Source organism: Tympanuchus pallidicinctus, unplaced genomic scaffold (genome assembly GCF_026119805.1).
Source record: "Tympanuchus pallidicinctus isolate F22 unplaced genomic scaffold, pur_lepc_1.0 scaffold5, whole genome shotgun sequence".
Classification (NCBI taxonomy): domain Eukaryota; kingdom Metazoa; phylum Chordata; class Aves; order Galliformes; family Phasianidae; genus Tympanuchus; species Tympanuchus pallidicinctus.
In genome coordinates, this window is record NW_026294769.1 from 41,089,874 (window position 1) to 41,113,366 (window position 23,493).

Genomic DNA, 23,493 nt, shown 5'->3' on the forward strand with positions numbered 1-23,493 from the left:
TTGAGTAGAATGTAGGAATTGTGGGAATAAAACTACCTTTAGATAAGGTATGCTCTCTGCTATCTTGTTTTCGGCCTTCAGGATGAAGCCATAGTGTACTTTGGCAAAGCCATCATCTGGAGCCAGGCGTAGAACCTGTTTGAGGGAAAAGGAATTAAACAGTCATGTATGAATCTATACAAATTAACAAATCTGTATACAAATTACTATTTAGTGATGCAATTAGATTTTCTTCCATCGCTGGCACAGATATATTCTTGCTTTGCCTGTACTTGTATACATTTACATTTATCCTTCTCCCAAATAACTTATCATAAACCAAACTTTGAACTTTCATATGTAAAATTATTCCAGTTGGCTTCTCTGAATTGTGTTATTTTCTTCTTGTGCCTCCTCTTTCTCCCACCTTCTGTCTTGAGTTATAACATGCTAAATTACAGGACTGATGTAAAGGAAGGCAGCTGCTTTTTGAACAAGTCTACAGAAGAGTCACAAGAAGGACAGTGTGGTAATACGCCTAGAATAGTTTAAAACACATTAGGTTTACACTGGCAGACTAGTCTTGACAAGAAAGAACATACGATACTGTGAAGCACAGTGACTGCTATTTAGAAACATGCTGTGAAATAATGCTTGTATCACAAGACAGAACTGTACAAACCAAGCAAAGCAAAAACCATTCTCAACACAAAAGTAAGAACTCTCCTGGAAGAGCTTACACTTTCTTGGCCAAGACAAAGCAATCAGAAAGTAATGCAAAGACTAGTGGGGTACCTCAAGTGATTCAGTGCGCTTTCATACCAGGTGACAGATAAATCATTCCTTGACAGTTGTGTGCTGCACTCAAAGACCTAGCGTGCTTGATTAAGCTAAAAGGGTTTGTACCCTGAAGAAAATTTAGATATATTTAAGTTCGAAAATAACATCATTAACTTTGCAGAAAAGGAGAATCCACGTGCAAGTAAGAAATCTGATCCTCGTTAGGCACAGATGGATATTTCCAGTGCAAGAGAAAGATTTGTGAGCGCAGGGAAAGCTGTAAGAGAGGATCATTGTATGGGGGAGTGTTTCAGGGGAAGGAAGTGTGAAGCTGACTAGCCTGAGTTCTAAAGTGTACTCCCAACAATACTGGATAATTTAAAAGCATTTGGTCTGTGCCTCAGCTATGGGGGAAAAAAAAAAAAATTACAGAATGCCTTGATCTACTTTCCAGTTCCACATTTCTATCATACTATAAATATTAAATATATGTAGGTTGCTCTGAAAGTAGTACCTCCTGCTTATTTCCATGGAAACTACAAGAAATATAAAGAGCACAGTAACACTGGTTGATAGAACAAATTCTCAGGTACAAAGCACTATTATTCAACATGGGTCATGCACTTTCACCAGTGATGAACAAGAGCCTGCATATCGCACTTGCAATAAACCTGCAACATCCACCACCTCACCATGCTCACATCCTCTGTTTTGGTCTCCATAAACATTCAGTAAGCTCAGATAAATGTCACTGGGTGGCATTTTTTCCCCTCATAGAAGAATTTCACCTCTTTGCTTCCTACATGCTTCCTGCACATGTCCACCATTGTTTCAGACTGCCCCTGTGATGCTGTCTGTCACATGGCAATAGAATGTAACAGAATGTTGGTGGGAACGTTTAACCTCTACGACCATACCAACCAGCATCCACCGCTAACGCTGTGGGCCAACATAGTAAAACAGAAGGCATTATTTTTCAGAGCAGCTCTTGTGTGCATATATCCAGTATGACTTGAAGCTTCATGGGATATTGATTACATGGTCAAGATAAATCTGTTGATAAACCTCCTCTCTTTTAAAATAAGGGTGGAAAGTCCAATCAGGACAGATTCTCAGTTTGTGAGGACCAGTACAAGTGCCTAGAAGTCAGCAGAAGGACAGAGACTGATACAGGACAGATGCAGATGGCAGATGCACGGTCTCTCTTCTTGAAATCCATTTTTGAAACTGCTAAGCTCATGCCACGCATAAAATGCCTGCATACATTATAGCCATTTCCCTATCCTATTTTCCAACCACTGTCTAACCTAATTCTTCAATCAAAATAATTAGAAGCAAACCTATAACAAGTCCTTTGGGTCAATTTCTTTACTTTATCCAACATTATTATGCACAAAATACATCCAAGCAAAAACAAAATCAGTGCTATGTGGGTATAAATGCTATGGCTTAAAAATAGGAGTATTTTATATATTTTCACAGAAAGAAAGCCACTATGAAGAAACAATTTTGAGAATCTATTTGAACTCTATAACATGGTATTTAATTGCAAAAATGAACTTTGCAATTCATAATATGGATCAGATTGACCACTAAGTTGACACCACCATATGAGTTTTATACTTTATGCATACAGCATTCTGCATAGAAGCATTCTGTTCCACGAATCTGTACCTGCTGGGTGAAATAAAAATGACTGACAGAAATATTTATTAGTCATATAATTTTGTTACAGTTCCTTTAACTATAGGATAAAGCTATCTGATTAATTAAGACAGAAGAGAATTTTCTATATTACGGTTCATTTAAACTCTGCCGGGTTGCATTAAGGCATGATCTACATTCAGAGCCCCTAAAGAGAAGTGAAGAGATACAATCAGCAGAAATTACACTGGAAGTATTTAATGTAAATTGTATTACTCTGTTGCTGTTGCTGCATGCAATATTAATTATGTTTAAAAATAAGTTTTACTAAACCGCACATTGCCCATTAAATATTAATCATGAATATAGAAATTAACCTCTGGGGCTATCAGTGGCTAATTAGCCAGGGCAGAGTAGTGTGTTAATGTGGGTATTCTGCTTTTGGTACCTGAGATAGTTCAATCAGAGCTGGCTTGTATGCATCTGTATATGACTGCATTGAGGCCATACAGACATAGTTCAGAATGGCAGGCAGAAAAATTGCTTTAAGCTCACTCACTCTGCTAAGGAAATTCTCCCCATCGTGTTTTATCAACCTGTAGATACTTGAAAACAAAAATAGCTTTAATTTCTGTGAGAACTACCTTCTACGTTATGTTTCCATGTAGCTGGGTATAATGTTCAGAAGAAAATATATTAACATTTGGCAAAATTGAAATCCTCTCCAGTTGGACACCATTTTCCATTTGTTGTTCAGCAGAAAGTCTGGTAAATGCAACTAAAAAGTGCATTTTGTATCATTTTAAATCATACTACACTACAGCTGAAAGTACAAAGGTGTCTTGATCTGAAGTGTAGCATTTTATGCACATGACTTCTACTGTAAAAAGAACACATTTGAGATTGTTGAAAAAAAAAATTGATCATAACACTTTAACAGCTACAAAGACAAAATTAGTTCCTCCACTTTTTTTAGCAACAATTTTGATTAGTTTCCAATATTTAAATCTTAAAAAAAGGGGGTGAAGTTGTTTGGGAAATAAGCAAGCTGGCCATTAAATGTGAAGCAGAAAGCTTTCATTCACTAGGATTCCTTGGGCACTGATTCAGTTTTTAAGAGATCATGTCAGCTGTTTAATGTGGTCTGAAATGGTGCATGATGCAATGTAGTCCAGAGTGCCTGTGAAGAATCCAGTGGGTAATGCCTGCTCAGCCCATGCCTAACACACAGCCAACACTGAGTTTAGACTATAATGTTACAGCAGGAAGCAAACAAGACCACTGTTATCTCTACCAAAGCATCCAGTACATTTGCTGCAAATGGGAAACTTGGGGTCTAGATTCTCTTCCAGCCCAATTGCACTTTTTGCTCCTCAAGTAAGTTCCAAAGTACACCATTCCCTTGTTAGACGACTACAAAGAAACGAATGGGAATCAGCAAGAAGCAGAGTCTAAAGTCAAACCCAAGGTAACCCTTAAGAACGAGCTGAGCTCTGCTTTCTTTTCCTACACATCTGCGCTCTTTGCATTAAAAAAATACTTGAATAAAGTGTATGAATATTCTTACAGTGGTAACTGTAACAGAGGATTCATAAATACTGGAGGCATCTACTCTGCAGCACTGAGTTTAGGCTCTTGCTTGGGATGTGTTGTTTCCTAGCAGATGCCTAATTTGTCCTAGTTTGTTTGTTTGTTTGTTTGTTAACTCATAGGAAGAAGATGTCTCCTGGAGGTCACCGGAACAACTTACCATAGTTGGCCTCACTTGTGTTGGCTATGCATAGAGCCTCAGCACCTATGGCAGAGCTTTAAACCATATGTCAGTCACTTCCTAATTATGCATTGCAACAGCTGAGTGGAGCACTGAAGTGCAGACCAAATGGCCCCAGAGCAATCTGCCCAAAAACATTAAAGAAGTTTTTGGTATAACCAAGAATAAAAGCATGTGCACATAAGCTTCTGCCTGTTCATTTGACTATATCTCCTTTCATAAAAATTCTTCATGTAAATTTATACTTCATTATAGCAAATGAAAAAAAAAAAATGTATTGCAACAGTAGAATTCAGCCTGAGGAAAAGTCAGAATTTGGACAAAATCTGCATGATTTCTAAAAAAAAAAAAAAATAAATCCAAATCCTTTTAAAAGATATTTATTTCTTGCTCTTTTACAAGGACAGAACATCACTATGATCTGTTCTATTTCACTGACTAGTGAACTGTAAAACAGAGTAATTATACTGGATGAAGACTATGGAAGCATGGAAAACAATATATTGAAACCAGACCAGTTCTTATTTTGCATATCTAGCCTTAATAAAAGCAGAAAAAGCTTCTTCTGAAGTCTATCAAATGCAATCTCACAGTAGGTGCATAACAAACTCATTACCATCCTCCAATTATGAATAAATATTGCAGATTATTGCTACTGAGAAATTCTAACATCTACATTGCTTGCAACAAAGCACTGAAAAGTTACGAAGAAAAATCGTGCCCCAAATGAGTTTTTTTGTTTGTTTGTTTGTTTAAGATCCTTCTGTTTGAGAAGCAGGTTCAGTTAATAACGGTCAATCTCTAAAAAACACCATTTTCTATCCTTAGCTAACTTTTGATAGCAAGCCAAAAATTACTGAACAGAAGTGTACTATGGAGAGACCTACAGAGCAGCAAGAGTAACAAAGCAAACAGTAGTTGGCAACAACTGCAGCTGTCAGAAGAGCTTCAGACAAAACAGTATTATCAGGGTTTGGCTCCTGCTTCCAACCATGGCCTCATAATATATAAATGGCCTCATCCCCTCTGGGAAACCATCTGAGACAAGAACCCCTCAGACATCCAGATGTGGGGATTGAAAACTGTGCCTCTGCTCTCAGGAGGAGGTATCAGTCATGCTGGCTTGTCCTCAGTCTGTGTAACCAGTCAATCTTCATACCACTCATGCACCAAACAAGACCTGGAACAAGCGTGCCAACACCAACAATATCATCTCTGATCAGATTCTGATAGCTCTTGCTATACCAGTTACATCAAGCTCCACATCTGTTAGAGAGCTTCCAGATGTGAATGGGGTTCTTGCATCACAGGAGTGGCCTGGCCCTTCCCCCAGCCTGCTAGTGCTAGGCAGCAATAAAAATCCAAGAAACAGGGCACTCTACAAGGATCATGGGATCATGAAAGAAAAACAGCACTTAGGCTGCTTTCGAAAATCCGGAAAAAGGCTACAGATAAACAGATTTGCAGGTACTCAACTATTGTATTCACATGAATAAAGACACCATTCCTGTAAAGAGACAAGCTTATTTCTGCTTTCCATGTTTTCCAGATATAAGTAACATCTAACTATGTTGTCAATACATTCCAAATCTGCCCATTAGAAAGCATAAGAAACCAAGGATTATTAAGTATGTTTCTCTGTTTGTGAGGAAAAAAACATTCAGTATGATGGTATCAGGAAGTCTGAATGCAATCCAGAAAACAGGAAATGGATGGTAAAATAAATCTCATCAATGTTAATCCTTCAAAAACAGACATGCAAAATGTTTCACCGCTAAAGAAGTTAAAAGCAGGCAATCTTTAAAATGAACTTATGAATCTGAATCTTTTTTTCCTCAACTGGAATGGATGCTCACCTCTTCATACACTTGCTTGGCATTGCTGTTATCTCCCATCAAGAGGTAACCGACGCCAAGGTCATTCTTGAATGATGTATCACTGGGAAACAGATGAACTAATTTCTGTAGAGTAATCAGGGAACTTCTCATACGACCTAATTTGATTGAACAAGGCTTCATTACAACAGTGGATACAAGTAATAGCAGTAAGACACACAACATCTAAGAAAACACAAATCAGACCCAGATGTTCCATTTTCACTAGAGATCACAGGGCAGAACTTCAGAAAAAGCTTATGCAGACAGGAATATATTCAGCTGCTTGGTTGCCACAGCAAGCGTAGTTGTACAAGGAATATTTTAGGAAATCACTAGAATGCATATCATGCAGTGTTATGGTAGCCTCTAGTGGAGAACAGTTCACAGTGTAGCTCTAACATTAAGCTCCGTTTGCTCTTTCATACATAGATATCAAAGCACTTAATAAAACCCGATAAACATATCAAAATAAACTTGGTCTTAATTAACTGAAGTAACTAAACACATTTTGAAATGCTCAGCTGTTTCACTGAAAGCAATCATGCTTCACACGTATGAAACTGAATATATGATTCATCAACTTCCTAAATGAGGTCTTACTGAAGAATAGTAACATCGAAACAAGTTGACATTAAAACCCAGTCCACAGGAACAGATCTCTTATCCCACTGAAGTCTGTTGTGCTTCATGCTCTGATAAAAAGTTCTTGTACATCACAGAACTGAGATCTAAACTTTCAGATGGATTGTTTTCATTCATTGTTTTAGGACTTCGTTCTCAGCATTCCAGCTTCAGATTTTCACTCTCTGATAAACATAAAACAAATCTGGCTAATTATTAAAATGAGACATTCTAGTATTAGAGTATTCTCAACAGGCAGCTTTTTGATATACATCTGGACATCCAAAACTGACACACTGAAAACTGCAAAGAGGTCACAGTGGATATCCGTTTGCTTCTGACACAGAATCACTGAAAGATTCATGGTTTAGAAATCTTGATGATACTGTGATCATCAGGATCAAGTCCATCTATTTTTTTTCTTAAGAGAAAACAGCATTGTAAACTAAATATGTGAGAAAATTATGAAATTCAAGTATCAGTAGGCAAAGTCTAATCTACTGAAAGCAAGAAAGGGATGCATAATCATCTTGCGTAATAAGCCACCTATTTAAGACAATCTAGTGCCTTAAAAGGTTGCCGTAAGTAATCTCCAGAAGTAATGAATATAATCCTGCTCTACCTGTATTGAGTTGTCACTGTTAAATAGAAAAAATAGTTTTCTTTTTCAATCCATTAGCTGTTTGTTTCACTATTTACATTTTTTAAAGTGGGATTAAGAACATCATGCATGGAGATGCACGATGCTTCACAATTTTTGGCCTAAGAGTCATTGCCACTCATAATTCAGTCCGAGAATAAATAATGAGCCAACTCAAGTAATGTTAGCAAACATAATGTGAAATTTTGCGATGGCAAAGATATACAATTACAATTCCTGATAGCACGTTAACAGTTTCCACAGACTTTTTTTTTAATTTTATAAAACTGCATAAATACACTTTTATACGTTTATTATATCTTCTTTAGGTTATACAAAATACTATCAATTCACCTTCCTTGAAAAACAAGACTTTCCAAACTGTCAAAAGAAGGAATACTTTATGAATTAAAACATTATCCCCCAGTTCAATTCTGTTGTTCTCTATGTTTACTATAAGTTTATTTGGGGTACATTTACTTCACGTATGCAATTTATTTCCCTGAGGTTTCCATCAAACTGAGTAGAAAATGATTTTTTTTTTCTTTTACGCAATATTTTATTTATTTATTCATTTATTTTTAAACCATCTTCTTTCATAGCCTTGCTTGGCACCTTGTGCACTGCTGTCTGTAAGGCACCTTTGTTAGAAAAGCAATAGACACTAGGTTAATAGCAAAATTTTTAAGACTTCTTAAAGATTTTTCACTTATTCCAATGACAATTCAATTGAATTTTTGCTGTGAAACCCTTTGTGATTTTCTTAAGTCACACCACATTCACAATTTTTACACCATCCACAAATCTTACCAAGGAACTGCTGTCTGTCAGCTTCTCGTTTCAAGCTCAGTTTTATCAGATCTGAAGGGACATTTGGCAGACTAACCACCTCATCATAGGTGTTGATGGCTTTTTGCAGCATCTCATTACTTCTCATTTTCTCAGCTAAGTCATCTTCTGACTAAGGAGAATTACAAAACTATTATCAGAACACATAATAATACGTTATTTTTCAAAACAATTTTGTTATCTGTAACAGTGTGGAAGAAATGTAAACTGTTGCCAGATTAATTTCAAATTAAGTCTCATGCTAACAGTAGCACGCAGATCAAAAGACACCAACAAATATTTCTTTCATATATTGTGACAAATTTAGTTTCAGTCTTTCTTAGAAAAAATAATGTAGAATTTACTTTACTTTTGCATATCTTGAAATAATACCTATCACATAACTCTTACTTAAATTACTTCATTAAGTTCAGGAGCAGGCTGAAGGATATATGAGATTTCTACTGTGAAAGTACAGCTTCAGTATAGCCAGTGGGAACCCCTACTGATGTCACCTGTGGAATGTTATTTTTATAATTTGTTTCCACAGCTACATCTCAAGTCATGAATTTTTAATGAATTGTTTTGCATTATTTATTCAAAAGCATGCATTTTCATGTGATTAAATCATTCTTCCTAAATGCTTCTATTTTTATTGGCTGAAGTCAATTAGCAGAACAAGGTGTAGATGCATCACAAGCACTGATGAAACTGAAGCTCTTATTGCTCAATCCACCGTTGTATCGATCACACATTAATTTAAACAACTTCATTGTGTTAGTTGTAGTAAGCAGCTAATATCTGGAATCTTTGCACTTCTGTCCATTGCTTTCTTTCCTCAGGCTTTTTTGAAACTGAGTATGGAGAATACCATAAAACACAGTTCCTCGGTCCAATACCTGTTCAGTTACTTTCAAATAACCCTCACAAATAAATTATGAGATTATTTATTTTTCTGATATATGTTCACTAGTACATTTGTTTTTCCTTTTTTAGGTAATTGCAAGGTAAAGAATAGTAAAAAATAAGGAAAAAAAAATCAAACATTTTCAATGTAACATCTGATTAAACTCACCAATATATATGCTATAAGTCATTATAAAGAGGCTTAAGATATGTCCACTGTTCAGCCCTAAATATTTCAATTATTTCTTTAGAATATTTTTCATCTGGCCTACATGTAGTTCAGGCATTAAAGCAAGGATTACTCAAATTTCTAAGAACATTAATTTGAGGGAAAAATAGTTGACATTTAAAGCTATTAAAAGATGGAGAAAAGATGGGGAAAAGTGAATCTCCATGCTTTATTAAATCTAGAATCTTCAAAATTAACATATAATTCTGGTTCATGGTTCACAGACAAGGCAAAGTGCTCCTGTAGCAAAATCCAGGGCTTTACATTTATACTCCTCTGAAATGTTACTTTTAGTTAGCAATGAGAAACAGCAAATTCAAATGCATTTTGTTGCCTAAATATCCATTCTGAAGTTGTTACAAGGTAAATCCTCACAATAACCCATCTGTCAGCAAAGCCCATGATTTTTATTGCTCTTTTCAAACAGCTGCACCTTACACATATTTGATTCAACAAAATTGTCATTGGTCACATCAATGCAAGTGCTCAGTAGAAAGACTTGTATGAGTCTACAAATGATACTGAAAATGGAAATGAATAGTTGCATTTATACATTCCCAAAAAATGCCTGCTCATTATGACTTCAAATCGTGATCTGAAGGTCCGTCTCATCTTTATTAAAGTGGTAGATGGTGACTATGAATTGGTGTAAAAGGATGAATGCAGTTGTGTCACTGGGAAGAACTCTTAAAAAGCTGGCTTATATGATCTGTCCTCCTCCCTAAAAGCAGTGAACTTATGAGGACAGGAACTGTATTTTCTTAGATGTAATGAACAGATTAATTAATTAGGTAAGTCTTAAAAGCATAACTCTTTTTAGTCCATTACTTCTTGTGTTATGTCTATGTGGCAAGGTTTTGACTAGGGAGGGGACTGCAGGATGGTCTCAGAGCAGCTGTCTCAAGTCAGAATTTTTCCCTCCGAGACAACTCAACATGGCTCAAAAACAGCATTATAAAGGCAGAGCTTATTTGCTAATGTGTTGGTTTGGTTTTATTTTTCCCCTTTCTGTGTGTGAGTAGGGTGGAGAGAAGAACATCTAAAACACAGCAACCTTCTCCACAAGATAAAGTTAATTAAGCCCCCTTGTCTGGATTTTTTTTGTTGTTGTTCTTTATCCTTTATATATTCTTTACCACTCTACAGAAACTTCACATCTTATTTTTGTGTTATTGACAACACTTGCCTCTAGACTAAAGTTAAACAAAAGCTTATGAAGTAACTGAGGAAGGACAGAATACTGGAACAGATCATGTAATGTTTTTCCTTAGGAAAATGAAATCTGAATGGAATCTAGAGTTCTATCGTTAGAAAATATTTATGGTTCACCTATAAAACATTTATGACTTCTAATTCATTCATTTATGTACCTGTGCTTTTCCATATCTTGCTCGGGGGCTTTCTGGGTATTGATTTACCAGTGCTTCAAAAGCTCTTAAAGCTTCTTCAACTTTTCCCTGGAAGGCAAATAATTTTATCAGCATTTACATCTAACAAAGATGCTGAAGGATGCTTGGCCTAATTGCAAATGAGTTTCCCTAAGTTGAAACAAAAAATATACAAAATTCAGACTGTGAGTCTGTGAAAAACAATTTTCACTTATATTTTTGTTGGGATTACTTTGTTGTTTAAGAGAAACCACTGTCATTACTTACAAAGTGGTAACACTTACTTCCCATGGTTAAAGCGAATAAATTTTTTACTGTATTTTACTTTTGTTGACTGGAAGAAACGTCAGAAGACAACAACCTGTCTATGTTAAAATATAAAGATTCTATGGATAATAACAAATTCCAAACTGAGTGCAACATACAGAAAAAAGTTTTATACACAGACAGAAATTTAATCTCCGGATATCTCATATGACCAGCTGTACCATAACTGTGGTTCTCTGGAAAATAGGATAGAGCCATCAGTATATGGATGTTTCCTCTGAATGTTTTGAACAAGTACATCCCTCAGGACTCCACACGAGCTCTGCGTCTCCTCCCTGTTCCATACAAAGTTCACATGCAACGATAGTAATTTCATGGCTGATGCTGACTAGCAAACTAGGGTGGAAGTTGAGAAGAAAGAACGGCACTTTTAAACAGAAACTAAGCACTGTTGGCAAAATCTGGCATCAGATCTTGCTGCCACATCCAAACCTTACAGCTTTACAAATGAGTGATTATTATACATCACTGCCCTGCTATCCTCAAATATTACATACATCTGAGTTTTAGGAAGAAGTATTTCACACAGAGGGTGGTGATGCACTGGAGCAGGTTGGCCCAAGGAGGTTGTGGATGCCCCATCCCTGGAGGCATTCAAGGCCAGGCTGGATGTGGCTCTGGGCAGCCTGGTCTGGTGGTTGGTGATCCTGCATGTAGCAGGGGGCTTGAAACTAGATGATCACTGCGGTCCTTTTCAACCCAGGCCATTCTATGATTCTACACTGTCATTATATTTACCTTGTTTCCTACAAGAAAGCATGATTGTTTGCAACTCACCATGAGACAAATACAGAAAAACAGTCAGCAAATTGATACCCATAGGCTCATCAGAAAATCAAAATAAGCATGTAAATGTTTTGAATTTTTGTATTTCAACACGTAATCAAGGTCCCCAGTGAAGAGCAGCAGTAGAAGCAGCATGATGCTTGTGCTTTGTGTACAATAGCCCTGCCACAGTTTCGCAGCCCCTGTGGGGCTGCATGGATGGCAAAGTAAATCAAAATCTGCAGTCAGTCTTCTGAAAAATCAAGACTCATCTATACTTGCAATGATTAGAATGCTTTTTATTTTTTACTGCACTGTGCTGACAGAGGCATATTTCCTCATTGTTCTGCCCTCTGAAGTGACCAAAAAGGGCAGAACAAAGACATACAGTTGTTCTCCACATGCTTTGTTCAAGTTTTTAAACTACTGAAACTGACTAACCTGATGTTACGGTCTTTGCAACTGGTGTGAAGCAGATGTTTCTGCCTCAATGCTGTAAGCTATACGGCAGCAGAGACATTCCTATCATGCATGCAAAACTCCATCCAAAACAACACATCTGACAAGGTTTTCACCTAATGCTCATGAAACACATGAACCCATACCAAGGGAGTCATATTAACATACTTTCGTTATCTAAGTTCTCTAATAAAAGCTGACCACAGTGATAGATGTAACCCACATCCATGTGGTTAATTTAAACACCTATTGATAATATGAATGCAACAGTTAAGGTATGTTTTCATGGTTAAAAGTGAGGAAACACATGACTGGTCATATACATCATTTGAAAAATATAAACTATCTGACAGAAATTAGACTTGAGGTACCAACGGTCACCAAACATTTAAATTCAAAGAAAGTTACACAAAATGTAATCTAGAAGTAATTCTCCATTTTGTTTTTTTCTTAAGTTAGCTGTTATTCATGCCCACCATTTAGACTCTGAGTGAAACATTCAAAACTTACTTTTTTACGTAATTTTTCTGCAGCATCTAATTCGGCTTTAATGCTTTTATCAAACTTGTTTAAGAGCTTCGGCTTCTTCTTCTTTTTAACTGGAAAGAAATTAAAAATATACAGTTTGTTACTTCTTTCATACTTCACAGCAATTGTACTGATCAGCGGTTGAGGGAGCTGGGATTGTTCAGTCTGGAGAAGAGGAGGCTCAGGGGAGACCTCATTGCACTCTACAACTTCCTGAAGGGAGGCTGTGGTGAAAAAGGGTCTGGCCTCTTCTCCCAGGCAAATAGTAGGACCCGAGGAAATGGCCAGAAGTTGTACCAGAGGAGGTTTAGGTTGGATATTAGGAGAAACTTTTTCTCTCAGAGTGGTCAGGCACTGGAATGGCTGCCCAGGGAGGTGGTGGAGTCGCCGTCCCTGGTAGTGTTCAAGAGGCGCCTGGATGAGGAGCTACGAGAAATGGTTTAGTAGCTTGTGGTACTGATAGGAATGGGAGGGTGGTTGGACTAGATGATCTTCCAGGTCGTTTCCAACCTTGTGATTCTGTGAAGGTTGAAGCTGTCCTACTAAATTTCATTTGCTTATTCACAAAGATCGTACAAAGCTTTAAATATAAAAATGTTTCAGGTTCTATAAAGTAAAAATAATAAAGAAGAGATACATTAGTATAGTTATATCCCCATTGATCCTTGCAATAATAGGAGACATTGAAATTTTCCAATGGATTAGCAACCAGGAAAGTAAGAAAATAAATGATGTACCAGAGATCATTCTTTTTTCACAGTAAACCATTGCATAGTTCACTTTAAAGTACTCAGTTTGCTCCACTAACCACTTTAAATTTTCACTGCACCTTAAAGTTGAAATCAAGTATTTCTAGCAGGCACAGAATAATGTAATTAAGGAATGTAATTATCATGGAAACAAGATGATAGAAGAGAAACTTTCTCTTGAGTGCTGCACAGTTCACAAGAACTAGCTCTCATTATGCAAACAAGGATTCCTCCACCCCAGGACCCCAACAGACTAACAGTTATGGGCAGAAGCTTCTGACGTAACATCATTAGGACAGAAAATAACTTTTTTTTTCCTAAAAATATTCCACCTCAGAAATAGCAATGGTATCTTGAAACCAAGATCTGACTTTCTCAAAAGTAATTGTGAATGAACTTAGGAGTAATAGCCCTAAAAGCCATTAAAATCAAGACTCCCTAAGAGCTTTTTAGGTTGCTTGAGCTCATAGAAAATGTGGTTTGCTGTTAGAAAGAAAACTGAGACTTTTCAGTTCCACTGACTGCATAATCTAGGAGACATCCAGCTGAACATCACCACCAAGCATTCCGATCTTGTTCCCTAAGTGTGAGGCTGTACATATGAGAAACTATGTGAAAGAACAAACAAAAAAAAGTCGATTCTCAGTTCTAGCAGTATGAATAAAAACCTTTATCTAAAAGTGGACAGCTGTTCAGAAATCTTGTATTTAATAAGAAAGAACAGCTGTTGGTCACCTCTCTAACTTTCAGTGTTGACAGAAAGATGTCCAGCTGCTTGATCCTTCTCAAGCTCAAGCATGGCAGCAGCGAGGTTTCTCTGAGGCAATGGAAAGAAGCTCTCCCCCCTCCACCTCCAAGGAGAAACTTACTGACTGCAGAACTGTTTTCCACTTTGAGTTTACAAGAATATGAGACAAACAGCTCAGAAGAAAGAACAAATGCAAACTCTTAGAAACCTTTTGCCGAAGAAATGACATCTTTTCTCTCATGTCCAGTTTTGATGACACATGGGAAGAATCTTTTAGTCAACCCCCATTACCAAGAAGCTTTATTTTCCCATCTTCACTACAATTTTATATCAACTTTAGACCAACAGGAGACCAATATGAAAAGCCGGAAAGGAGCTGCTAATGTAAATATTATTCAGCTGCTAGGCACTAATATAACACAGCTAACATTATATAATGAGCAATTATTTTCATCTACTCATTCCACTCTTACGTTAAAGCATTCACCTGGGAGCTTTCAGTATAACCATCAAGCATTCCCCTCTATTAAGCAGATAGCCTGCTATCTCCCTGCAGGGGTATTTTAATAAATTATACATTGCCTCCTTCTAGTGTAATAATCCTTTAGCAGATGTGATCCAGTATATTAAACTCAGCGTTACAAAGAAATGAACTTACATGCTTTCAGAGGAAAAAAAAAAAAAACATGCAGCTTTTCTTCAGTAATTTACAGATTTAATCATATATATGAAGAAATGCACAATCATACAACTGCTAGGCTGATCCAAATCCGGTTAAGCACTGAAATGGGGATAATGCTTTCATATTTATCATACTATGGTCTGGTGAGAATACTGAAAGTTTCCAGTAATGGCCTTGGAGGTAAGCATACGCTTGCTACCTAAGATTGCTGTCATAGACCTGCTGAAGATTCCCTCAGAAAAAACAGTTTCCACTTTAACAACAGTAATCTAGGAAAAAGACTCATCACGTGCTTCTTCTTCCCACTGGAGTATAAACAATGGGCAGCGCTGACAAGCAACCCCATTATCTCCCTCCTCTATTAGGATGTAGGGAAGAAGAAAGGAAGAAGAAAGCAAAGCAAAGAGAAAACTACAACAGATGGAAAATATTTTCAAAGTGATAAGTTAGCAGTCTGCAATGTTATCAAATGAAGGATAGCGAAATACTACATTTTATGTGATGGTTTCCATATATGAAGACTAAAAACAAAATATGCCCATAGTTTTAAATTGAAAGGCACTTTCATCACCAAAAACAAAGACAATTCTTCTCTATAAAGGATAGATAAATATCATTTGAAAAATAACGAATGCACTTCAGATACTCTAAGGCACCAAGAGCAGAATTAGCAAAAGTAACTAAGTGATTAATGGTGAATGAACGACTAATTTTTGAAGAATTGTTTAAAAATATTTTGTGTTTAATTGTCGGAGGTGGGGAGCAAATTTTATGTCTGTTTTACAACATTTCCACATAATTTTACAACATATCAAAAACAAAGTGGAGGAAAAACTAGGAGTGATTTGCCTCACTGGAAGAAGGGTACATACCACACATAAAAAGTAGCTACGTAATTTATTATTTTCATCCATCACACAATGAGTCCAAGGAATAAAAGGCTTGACATCGGTACAATAGAAAACTGGATTTGAAAATCTGGAAGTAGTATCTGTAAGTGCACTGGAACAGATTTCTGAGGGTAGGTGTGGAATTTTCATCACTGGAAATTTTTAAGAAAAGATTGCATAAGCATCTGCCAGGAATGATGCACACGGTTGAGAAGGCCACTAGGCAGCAAGAGATGAAGTTCTTGTTGATGGTAATAGGACAAAGGGGAATCATAAACTAAAGGAGGGTAGGTATAGATTAGATGTCAGGGGGAAATTTTTCACAGAGGCAGTGGTGAGGTACTGGCACCGGCTGCTCAGATCAGTTGTGGGTGCCCTGCCTTTGGAGGTGTTCATGGCCAGGTTGGATGGTGCCCTGTGAAACCTGATCTAGTGGTTGGTAACCTTGCCTATAGCAGAGGGGTTGGAACTTGATCTTCAAGTTCCTTTGAACCCAAGACATTCTGTGATTCATTTCAGTACCTGAACTTACAGAAAGTTTTTTTCATTGCAGAGAAGAAACTGTATCAGAGGAAATACTGCTGAGGTCTGAAGATCTAGAATGGATTATGCGATTCACTTTGTTCAAGTTCTGTAAATCTCCATCTGAAGCAGATCCATTTTTTCCTCTTTAGTTATCCAAATAAGTAGCATATCAAACAAATATTTCTGCAACTTTGATGTTGATTTTATTCACATAATTACGATGGAAGTATAATTTATTAATTCTTTCAAATATTAAATCCAAAAATTCATGTAAAGAATCAAGACATGAATCTTTTTGAGAATTTCTAGACAAACGTCTTAAAAGCATCCAAGGACTGCATGTTCCTATATAACTAAGCAGAACATAAGGCTTGAAATCGATGTAAAATGCCAGGTAATTGAATTACTCTAGTGTGGTAAATGCATTCAAAGCAATATAATTACATAGGAAGAACAGAAAAAAAGAGTGATGATGACTACTACACGGCAAAAAATTGATTACATCTAGCTCTAAGTTACAGAACAAACTCGTATAAATATTACATCAGAAATTATTGACAATAATACTTCTGAAATAGATTAAACGAATCCTCTTCTAGCCTCTCCACAGAAGGGAAAAAAAAGTCAGATCTCCATTTCACACGTTCGCCTGAATCACTAAATAATTAGTCTGGGTCAGAAAAACCTTGTTATCCAGAAGGAGTGAACACAGCTGAACTCAGAGTTCAGCCTTACATCTCAAAACATTATTAGCCAGAATGGCACAAAAAGGTTGAATACTATCATGATTATCTTTCATGTTTAACATACTATCTTTTCTCCTGAAGATATGTCATGCATGTGGCATTTTAACAGAGAGCAAGTAGTAAAGGCTACTCCTGCCAATTCACCATCTTAATTTGTCAAAAACTAAAAAAGCCATTTGCAAAGGTTTTCTTTTCTAAACATCTATTCCTGCTGTGATATAAAATCAGCAATACCTCTCTTAGTAACATGCAGATAGCCACTTAAAAGAAAGTGTTACAGATTAGGCACAGCAGAAGTTTTTCAATAGATTTTCTGACCTTCTGTTTTACTAATGCCTCGGCTCTCTCTTCCCAGACATTCCTACCTTCCTAATCCAAGGTTCAAAGTTCCAGTTATGGGCTGAAAGATGTACACTTCTACCTAAAATTAAAAGTCTGCCTATGCATCTGTCTTCCTTCCTCATGCTTGGCCCTGGTCATTAGCTAAATTAGCTTTTGCAGTTGTACTGAGCCTCACAGGGACAGGGAGTGAGAGAATAATCTGATGAGATGACAATCTCTTGTCATTATTCTGGTGTCTCTGAAGCTCATTAGGTAGGTTACAGATAGCGTAAGTGATCCACTTATTTTATGGGTCTCTACAAGTGAAAACTTCAAAGGTATAAAACCCAATATGTGCATCTAGACAGCTTAAAGCCAGCAGCGCTACAATAATTAAAAGATCTTTCTAAACTGTGCTAGTAGAACAGGCAAAATGTCTGTAATCAACTTATCTGGGAAAGCAATCAGACAATAAAAAACTGAGGCATTTTAGGGACTAATAAAGCTGTGGAATGACTATAATAAATCTTCAACTGCAGCTATTCCAGAGCAGTTTTGCTCACAGTAAGAAGTATTCTATAGGGTTTTCAGTCTGAAATGACTGCTGGTTACATAATGTCTATCATAAGAAACAACTGCAGAATTGTGAATTTTATTTTTGGCATGTATTGCCACCATTCACTGCTCCCTTTTACCACAAAGTCACTTGGCTTCATTCAAAGATGATCAAGCAGCTATTTGACTAGATCAAGAATAGTACTTAGTGACTTCCTATTCAACACCACACACTAATGTCCTACACACGTATAGTGTTCTGTGCATTTAACTGAGCATAGAGTTATGCAGCACTTTGGACTTTGAAAAGTGCACTTCTATAAAAGTTTACTTTCTGCGAACAGCTCATATTTGATGCAAGCTATAATTAAATATCTAAGTAAGTAAATAGAAAGTATACACACCCTTAATGACAGAGCTTACATCTAACAAGCAGATAATACTGGTGGTCAGTCAAATGTGCAGGCTCTGGTAAAGGTTGTTAATGGAGTTTAGGGTATACTTCATCTAACCCAGCAGCAAAAATTTAGCAAGAAGAATAGCACCCTATACTCCACAAGCCACACAGGTTAGAACTCTACTGGCATCAGTGAGATCCTACATATCCTGCTGAAAAGGTAGATTTAACAGTCATGTGATAAAATGCAACTAAACCTAGACTGTATGGATATTGGTATAGCACACTTGTGATATAGTTCAATTCAGGATGTACATCTTCGAAGTATTTTAAGGAATAATTTTTTCAGGCTCATCTGAAACATCCAAGCCTTTCAATTCCTTAACATAAAATATGATGACATTTTCATGGAGAAGACAAACAATCCTTCTCAATGTAATTGAACAGAGATAACTTGAAGTAGTAGTATACTACAAATGCATTTATTTATTTCTTTAGAGAAGTTTCAAGAGGAGTTTTGAGTAACACAGAAATTAGAAGGCAAAATTGATTTCTGCTGGCAGAAAGCCTAGAAAAAAATATTTATTTCGTTCTTTAAGCAACAAGTAAATACTGATTTCTCATTCTGGAGAATGGATTTTTCTTCCTTGTCAGAGACAGGTAAGTACCTAAAATAATCAGCTCCCTTGCAATGTATGTTTTCATAATATTGTATATATTAACTGTTTACGTAAACACAGAGCCTTTATATGAGGGTAAAGGAGTTGAAGGACATGATTAGCACAGTCTCTAAATGTGGATCTGAATCCAAATTTATTACTAATCAGAATCAATGTAGGGAAGATAGCAAGCAGCAAGTAGAACAAGTAGGGGATGATAAAGTCTTTTTAATTCTTGTATACCTTTAAATCCTGACAAACAGCACTTAAAAGGGTTTGCAAGACAACCTTACTTTTTTCTATGTCTTCTGTATCAATTAAAATAATAAAAAAAGAAATCAATATAGCATGTTATAGAACAAATTCTCCTACAATGAACATTAGATATCATCAAGCTTTCTGAAAGCCCCGCTTGATGTTTTCTTAGATTTATATAGTAGAAACTTACTATGAAAGTTCATCTCTTTCCCAGTATCAGGAAGGTAAAATTTAGAAATTCAATAAATTTGATGAAAGAACTAAACATTTAAATTTACAGAAACTAAAACATTTCACTAGCAAAGGACTGAAAAATGTTTAAGATAAGCATACATGTATGCATGTGTTACACACATAAAATGAACTATTAATGATCTAAGATCTACTCAAATCTGTAACTAGCTTTTGTCACAGAAGGCCTTCTGGAGTTTGTATGTACAAACATTAAAATGCAAATGCACACTTGTATATAAAACTCTGAGCTCTGTCAGAATCACTAAAGCAATCTCTCAAAATAAGCTAAATATGATTTTGTAAGTTCCTGATTCCACAGATCCAAGTTTTCTACATATGCCAGGCAGCTACAGCACCATATTTATAAATGCATCTATTATAAATTTACTGTTTCATCTTATCAGGGAAATATAAAATAAACCAATCCAATTATAGTTTTTTAAAACTTTTTTTTTTTTTTTTTTTGGCTCAGTTAGCTGTACCTTGACACTTTCCATTAAGCAATTAAACAACATTATACTTGTGAAAACTAACACAACCACTTTAGCTATAAATAAATTTCATTTAAGATTTGGTTGCTCCTGTGATTTCCCTCTGGGATGCATAATTTAGTCAATTCAGACAGAAAACAAAGCTGGCTTTCTTTCCCACTTAGAACAATCCTGTTATCTGCAATAGCATGGTTGAAAAGAAGCATTTATTTAGTGGTGAAGTGTTTACAAAGAAACAAAACAACCACAACAGAGTTCAGGAGGAAAGTGGCTTCATTTTGTCATACTTTCAAGTAATAATGGTGTCTTACCAATTCTGACTAATAATGTTGGATAATAACAATTCTCCATTGTCATTTCCTTAAACGAGGTAATATTTTTACCCGTGAATGCTTTTTCACCTGTACTAGACAACTATTACATATTTTCTTGTCTACAGGTCTAATAGGTCAAGAAAGCTATCCCAATGTTTTCTCCTACTGTCAAGGGGGAAAGATGTGCCTCTGCCAAATCTATTATTTTGTGATTGGAAATGCTGATATCACAGCATTGTTTCCCAAATAAACCTTCTAATTGTAAGCTTTTGTTTTAACATGCTTGCATTTGGCATATTTAATATTCCAATGAAACATTAAAATGGCTTACCATTCAAAATACAAGCACACAAATCCAAAAAAACCTTATCAAAAGATCAGAGAAGCTGAATTCTTAGTTAGTCACATATAAAAAATGAGAAAGGATTGAAAAAGGAGCAGCAGGCACCAGCAGAGTCCCTTTACCTTCATTTAGAAGGAACCAACTGTGGCAGGTACTATTCTGAGGGCCTTACCTGAGTGAGAAGGATGCATGCACAGCCCTTAAGGTTTTTGTCTGTGGTCAGTTGCTATAACTAGGGAGAGATGCAAACCTTGAGCTGAAGCACAGAGGTTGTACAAAGAAATGTGGGAAGACTTGCAGTGCTCTCAGCATTATTCACTTTTCCACAAAAACTGCCTCTGTATATTCCTACCAAGCAAGACAAAAACCCTTATTGTATAACACAGAGCTGAAATTGATTTCAGTGCTACCTTCTCTTTATAAAGCACCTACAGATTCACCTCCACTGAGTCTGTCTTGCTCGCAAAGATGGATACAACTGCCCTACACCACAGCTGCATTGTTCTAGACCTGCAATCCATCAGTCATTAATGCAGATAAAACTACAATAATTCGGGTTATGCGACAGTACATCCCATCTGTGCTGTCACTCACAGGTTGCTCGTATTTACCTCAGACAAGTGGCACAACAGACTGAATGGGTCTTGCAGGCTCTGACAGCCCCTCACCTCTCATTCAGAGATATCTGAGCTGCATGGTGTAGCTACAACCTCTGGAATGTCACACTGGGATTAGGATATTGCAGCTTTCCAGTTGAGACAGCAGAAGTTTTTAATAGCAGCCTATGACTTTATAAAAGGGGAACAACATGACTGTAAGTTCAAGATGACTATGTGTTTACTTACAACAAGTGCACACTGTATACTTAAAACCAATTTATGTACATAAGGTAGGAAATATCTGTTCCACAGTTTGGCATGACTCTCCATGCCAGCACCGACTGTCCTGTATTGTTAAGGCAGCAGCTCCACCCCTCCAAGCAGCCCAGCCCCCAGAGCGCACTCATTGCTCAGCAATAACCAAACCAACACTGTGCTACTAACGGTGTCTGAACTGAAACCAGGACACTGGGAAGGCACAGTGCAATGCCAGCTCTTTGCATCTCTTGTAGTTTCCATGAAAACAAATAAGCCACGTTAGTCTCAGAGCAGTTGACACATACGTGGCCCAAGACAATTCCTCTTCACTCGATGGGGCCCAGGCAAGCCAAAAGGTCAGGCACTCCTGACATATCTAGAAGCATCACTATCATATAATCTAATTTAAATCAGTTACCTCAGAAAGCAGAGATTTTAGAGTCCAGAAGAGTAGAATGTTTTAGACTCACCTTTTTCCATTTTGTCTTGCTCAATCTCTGTTTCACCTTTTCCTAGAATATTAAAAATATAATTCCATTTAAGTAAATTTATTTTAACAGTTTACAATAAGAAAGAGTTAGAATATAATTACAATTTCAACCCAAAATAAGATTGGGCCAACCAGACTAATTTATTTTAAAGAAATAATTAAAGCATAGTGTACTGACTGAACTGTGGTTACATAGGTCTTTCTCTGCAGATGCTTCAGTTATTGCATAATTCCTGCTGTCACAGGATATTTTATGAATGTTCCCCTTAAGATATTTGGCAGATTTAAATGTTACACATAGGATACACATTATTTTGCAAGAGGTATTTTGTTTATTAATTAAAAAGTCTTGGGAATACTGGCTTCATACATATTTGATTTAAAAGTGAAAAACATAAATTGGAAACCTAGGTCTCATATTCAGAAATAACCAAGGCACTTGGAAGCTTTTATCATACTTCAACTTCTAAAAAAAACTAAGCCCACATGTTTTGTAAACAACTGAATTCATGACCAGATGTTAACACAACTACAGCACAAAAGCATACTTGTAACAAAATCACATCTGTGTATCATGAACAAAGTTTGTGCAGAGATAGGCTTTTCTTCTCTTTCTCTGACCTTTTAGCATCTTTTGTTCTTTGTCTTACTCTTTTAAGTGTCTTGCCTTATAATTCTGATGTTATCATTGTTTTCAACTTATACCCAATAAATGTTACAAAAAATATTACAGAGTACTGATGGCTTTTTCTTTAGCTATTTTCTTGTCTCAAGAAATTCTTGTCTCGCTCTTCACTACAGATACACAACTGCTACCGACTACTACTACTACAACACACAGACAGTATACCTGATTTTAACATTCAATACAAGGCACAGTGAGAATTAACTTCGTTGTGATATGAGAAACAAAGGAGAAAAAAAAAAATAAGAACTACAGAGTCAATTACATACTACAAAATAGCTTTGAAGACATTATTATTCGAACAGCACATTAATGACAGCACTATTTGGGATGTGCTAAAATACAGGTTTCTTGCACATGTGATGGTAAATAAAAAGGTGTATCTGCCTGTCAATATGATATCAGAAACAGTGTATTTTTTAAAGAGCAATAACAGCTCCAGATACAATAGTTGATATACTCGTATTTCTATTATTCTGCTAACTCAAAGCAAACGAAGAAATCATTACAGGATAATAAACCACGATAGATTATGTGACCTAACCACTCACTTTCCCTGTGCACTTTCAGTTATTATTAAGACTCACATTCTCACTGGAACTCTTTTGATTCCATCTAGGATGCTTAGTGACCCATTTGCCCCTGTATCTGACATTTTTGTGAGTTCTGCCAGTTCTTTTTCATCACAGCAAGAACAAGATATGAGCTTATTGCTCTAAAACATGCCCGTCTCCCATTTCTTGGTCAGCCTCACATTTAAGTGAGGTTCATACAATATACAAAGAATCACAGAATGATTTGCGTTGG

General features: G+C 36.4%; 1 protein-coding gene across 8 annotated transcripts in view; it reads right to left on the reverse strand.

The window, feature by feature from the left end:
- The window catches only part of ASPH (aspartate beta-hydroxylase), a 102,097-nt gene that overhangs the window by 22,185 nt on the left and 56,419 nt on the right, over nt 1-23,493 (reverse strand). For all 8 annotated transcript variants that reach the window (XM_052704481.1, XM_052704488.1, XM_052704487.1 and 5 more), the window contains 6 exons: nt 21,982-22,023; nt 12,725-12,813; nt 10,646-10,732; nt 8,123-8,273; nt 6,031-6,167; nt 37-135 (listed from right to left, as the gene is read on the reverse strand). In XM_052704481.1, coding sequence (XP_052560441.1) covers nt 37-135; nt 6,031-6,167; nt 8,123-8,273; nt 10,646-10,732; nt 12,725-12,813; nt 21,982-22,023 — 605 coding nt within the window. The remainder of the gene's footprint in view (nt 1-36; nt 136-6,030; nt 6,168-8,122; nt 8,274-10,645; nt 10,733-12,724; nt 12,814-21,981; nt 22,024-23,493) is intronic.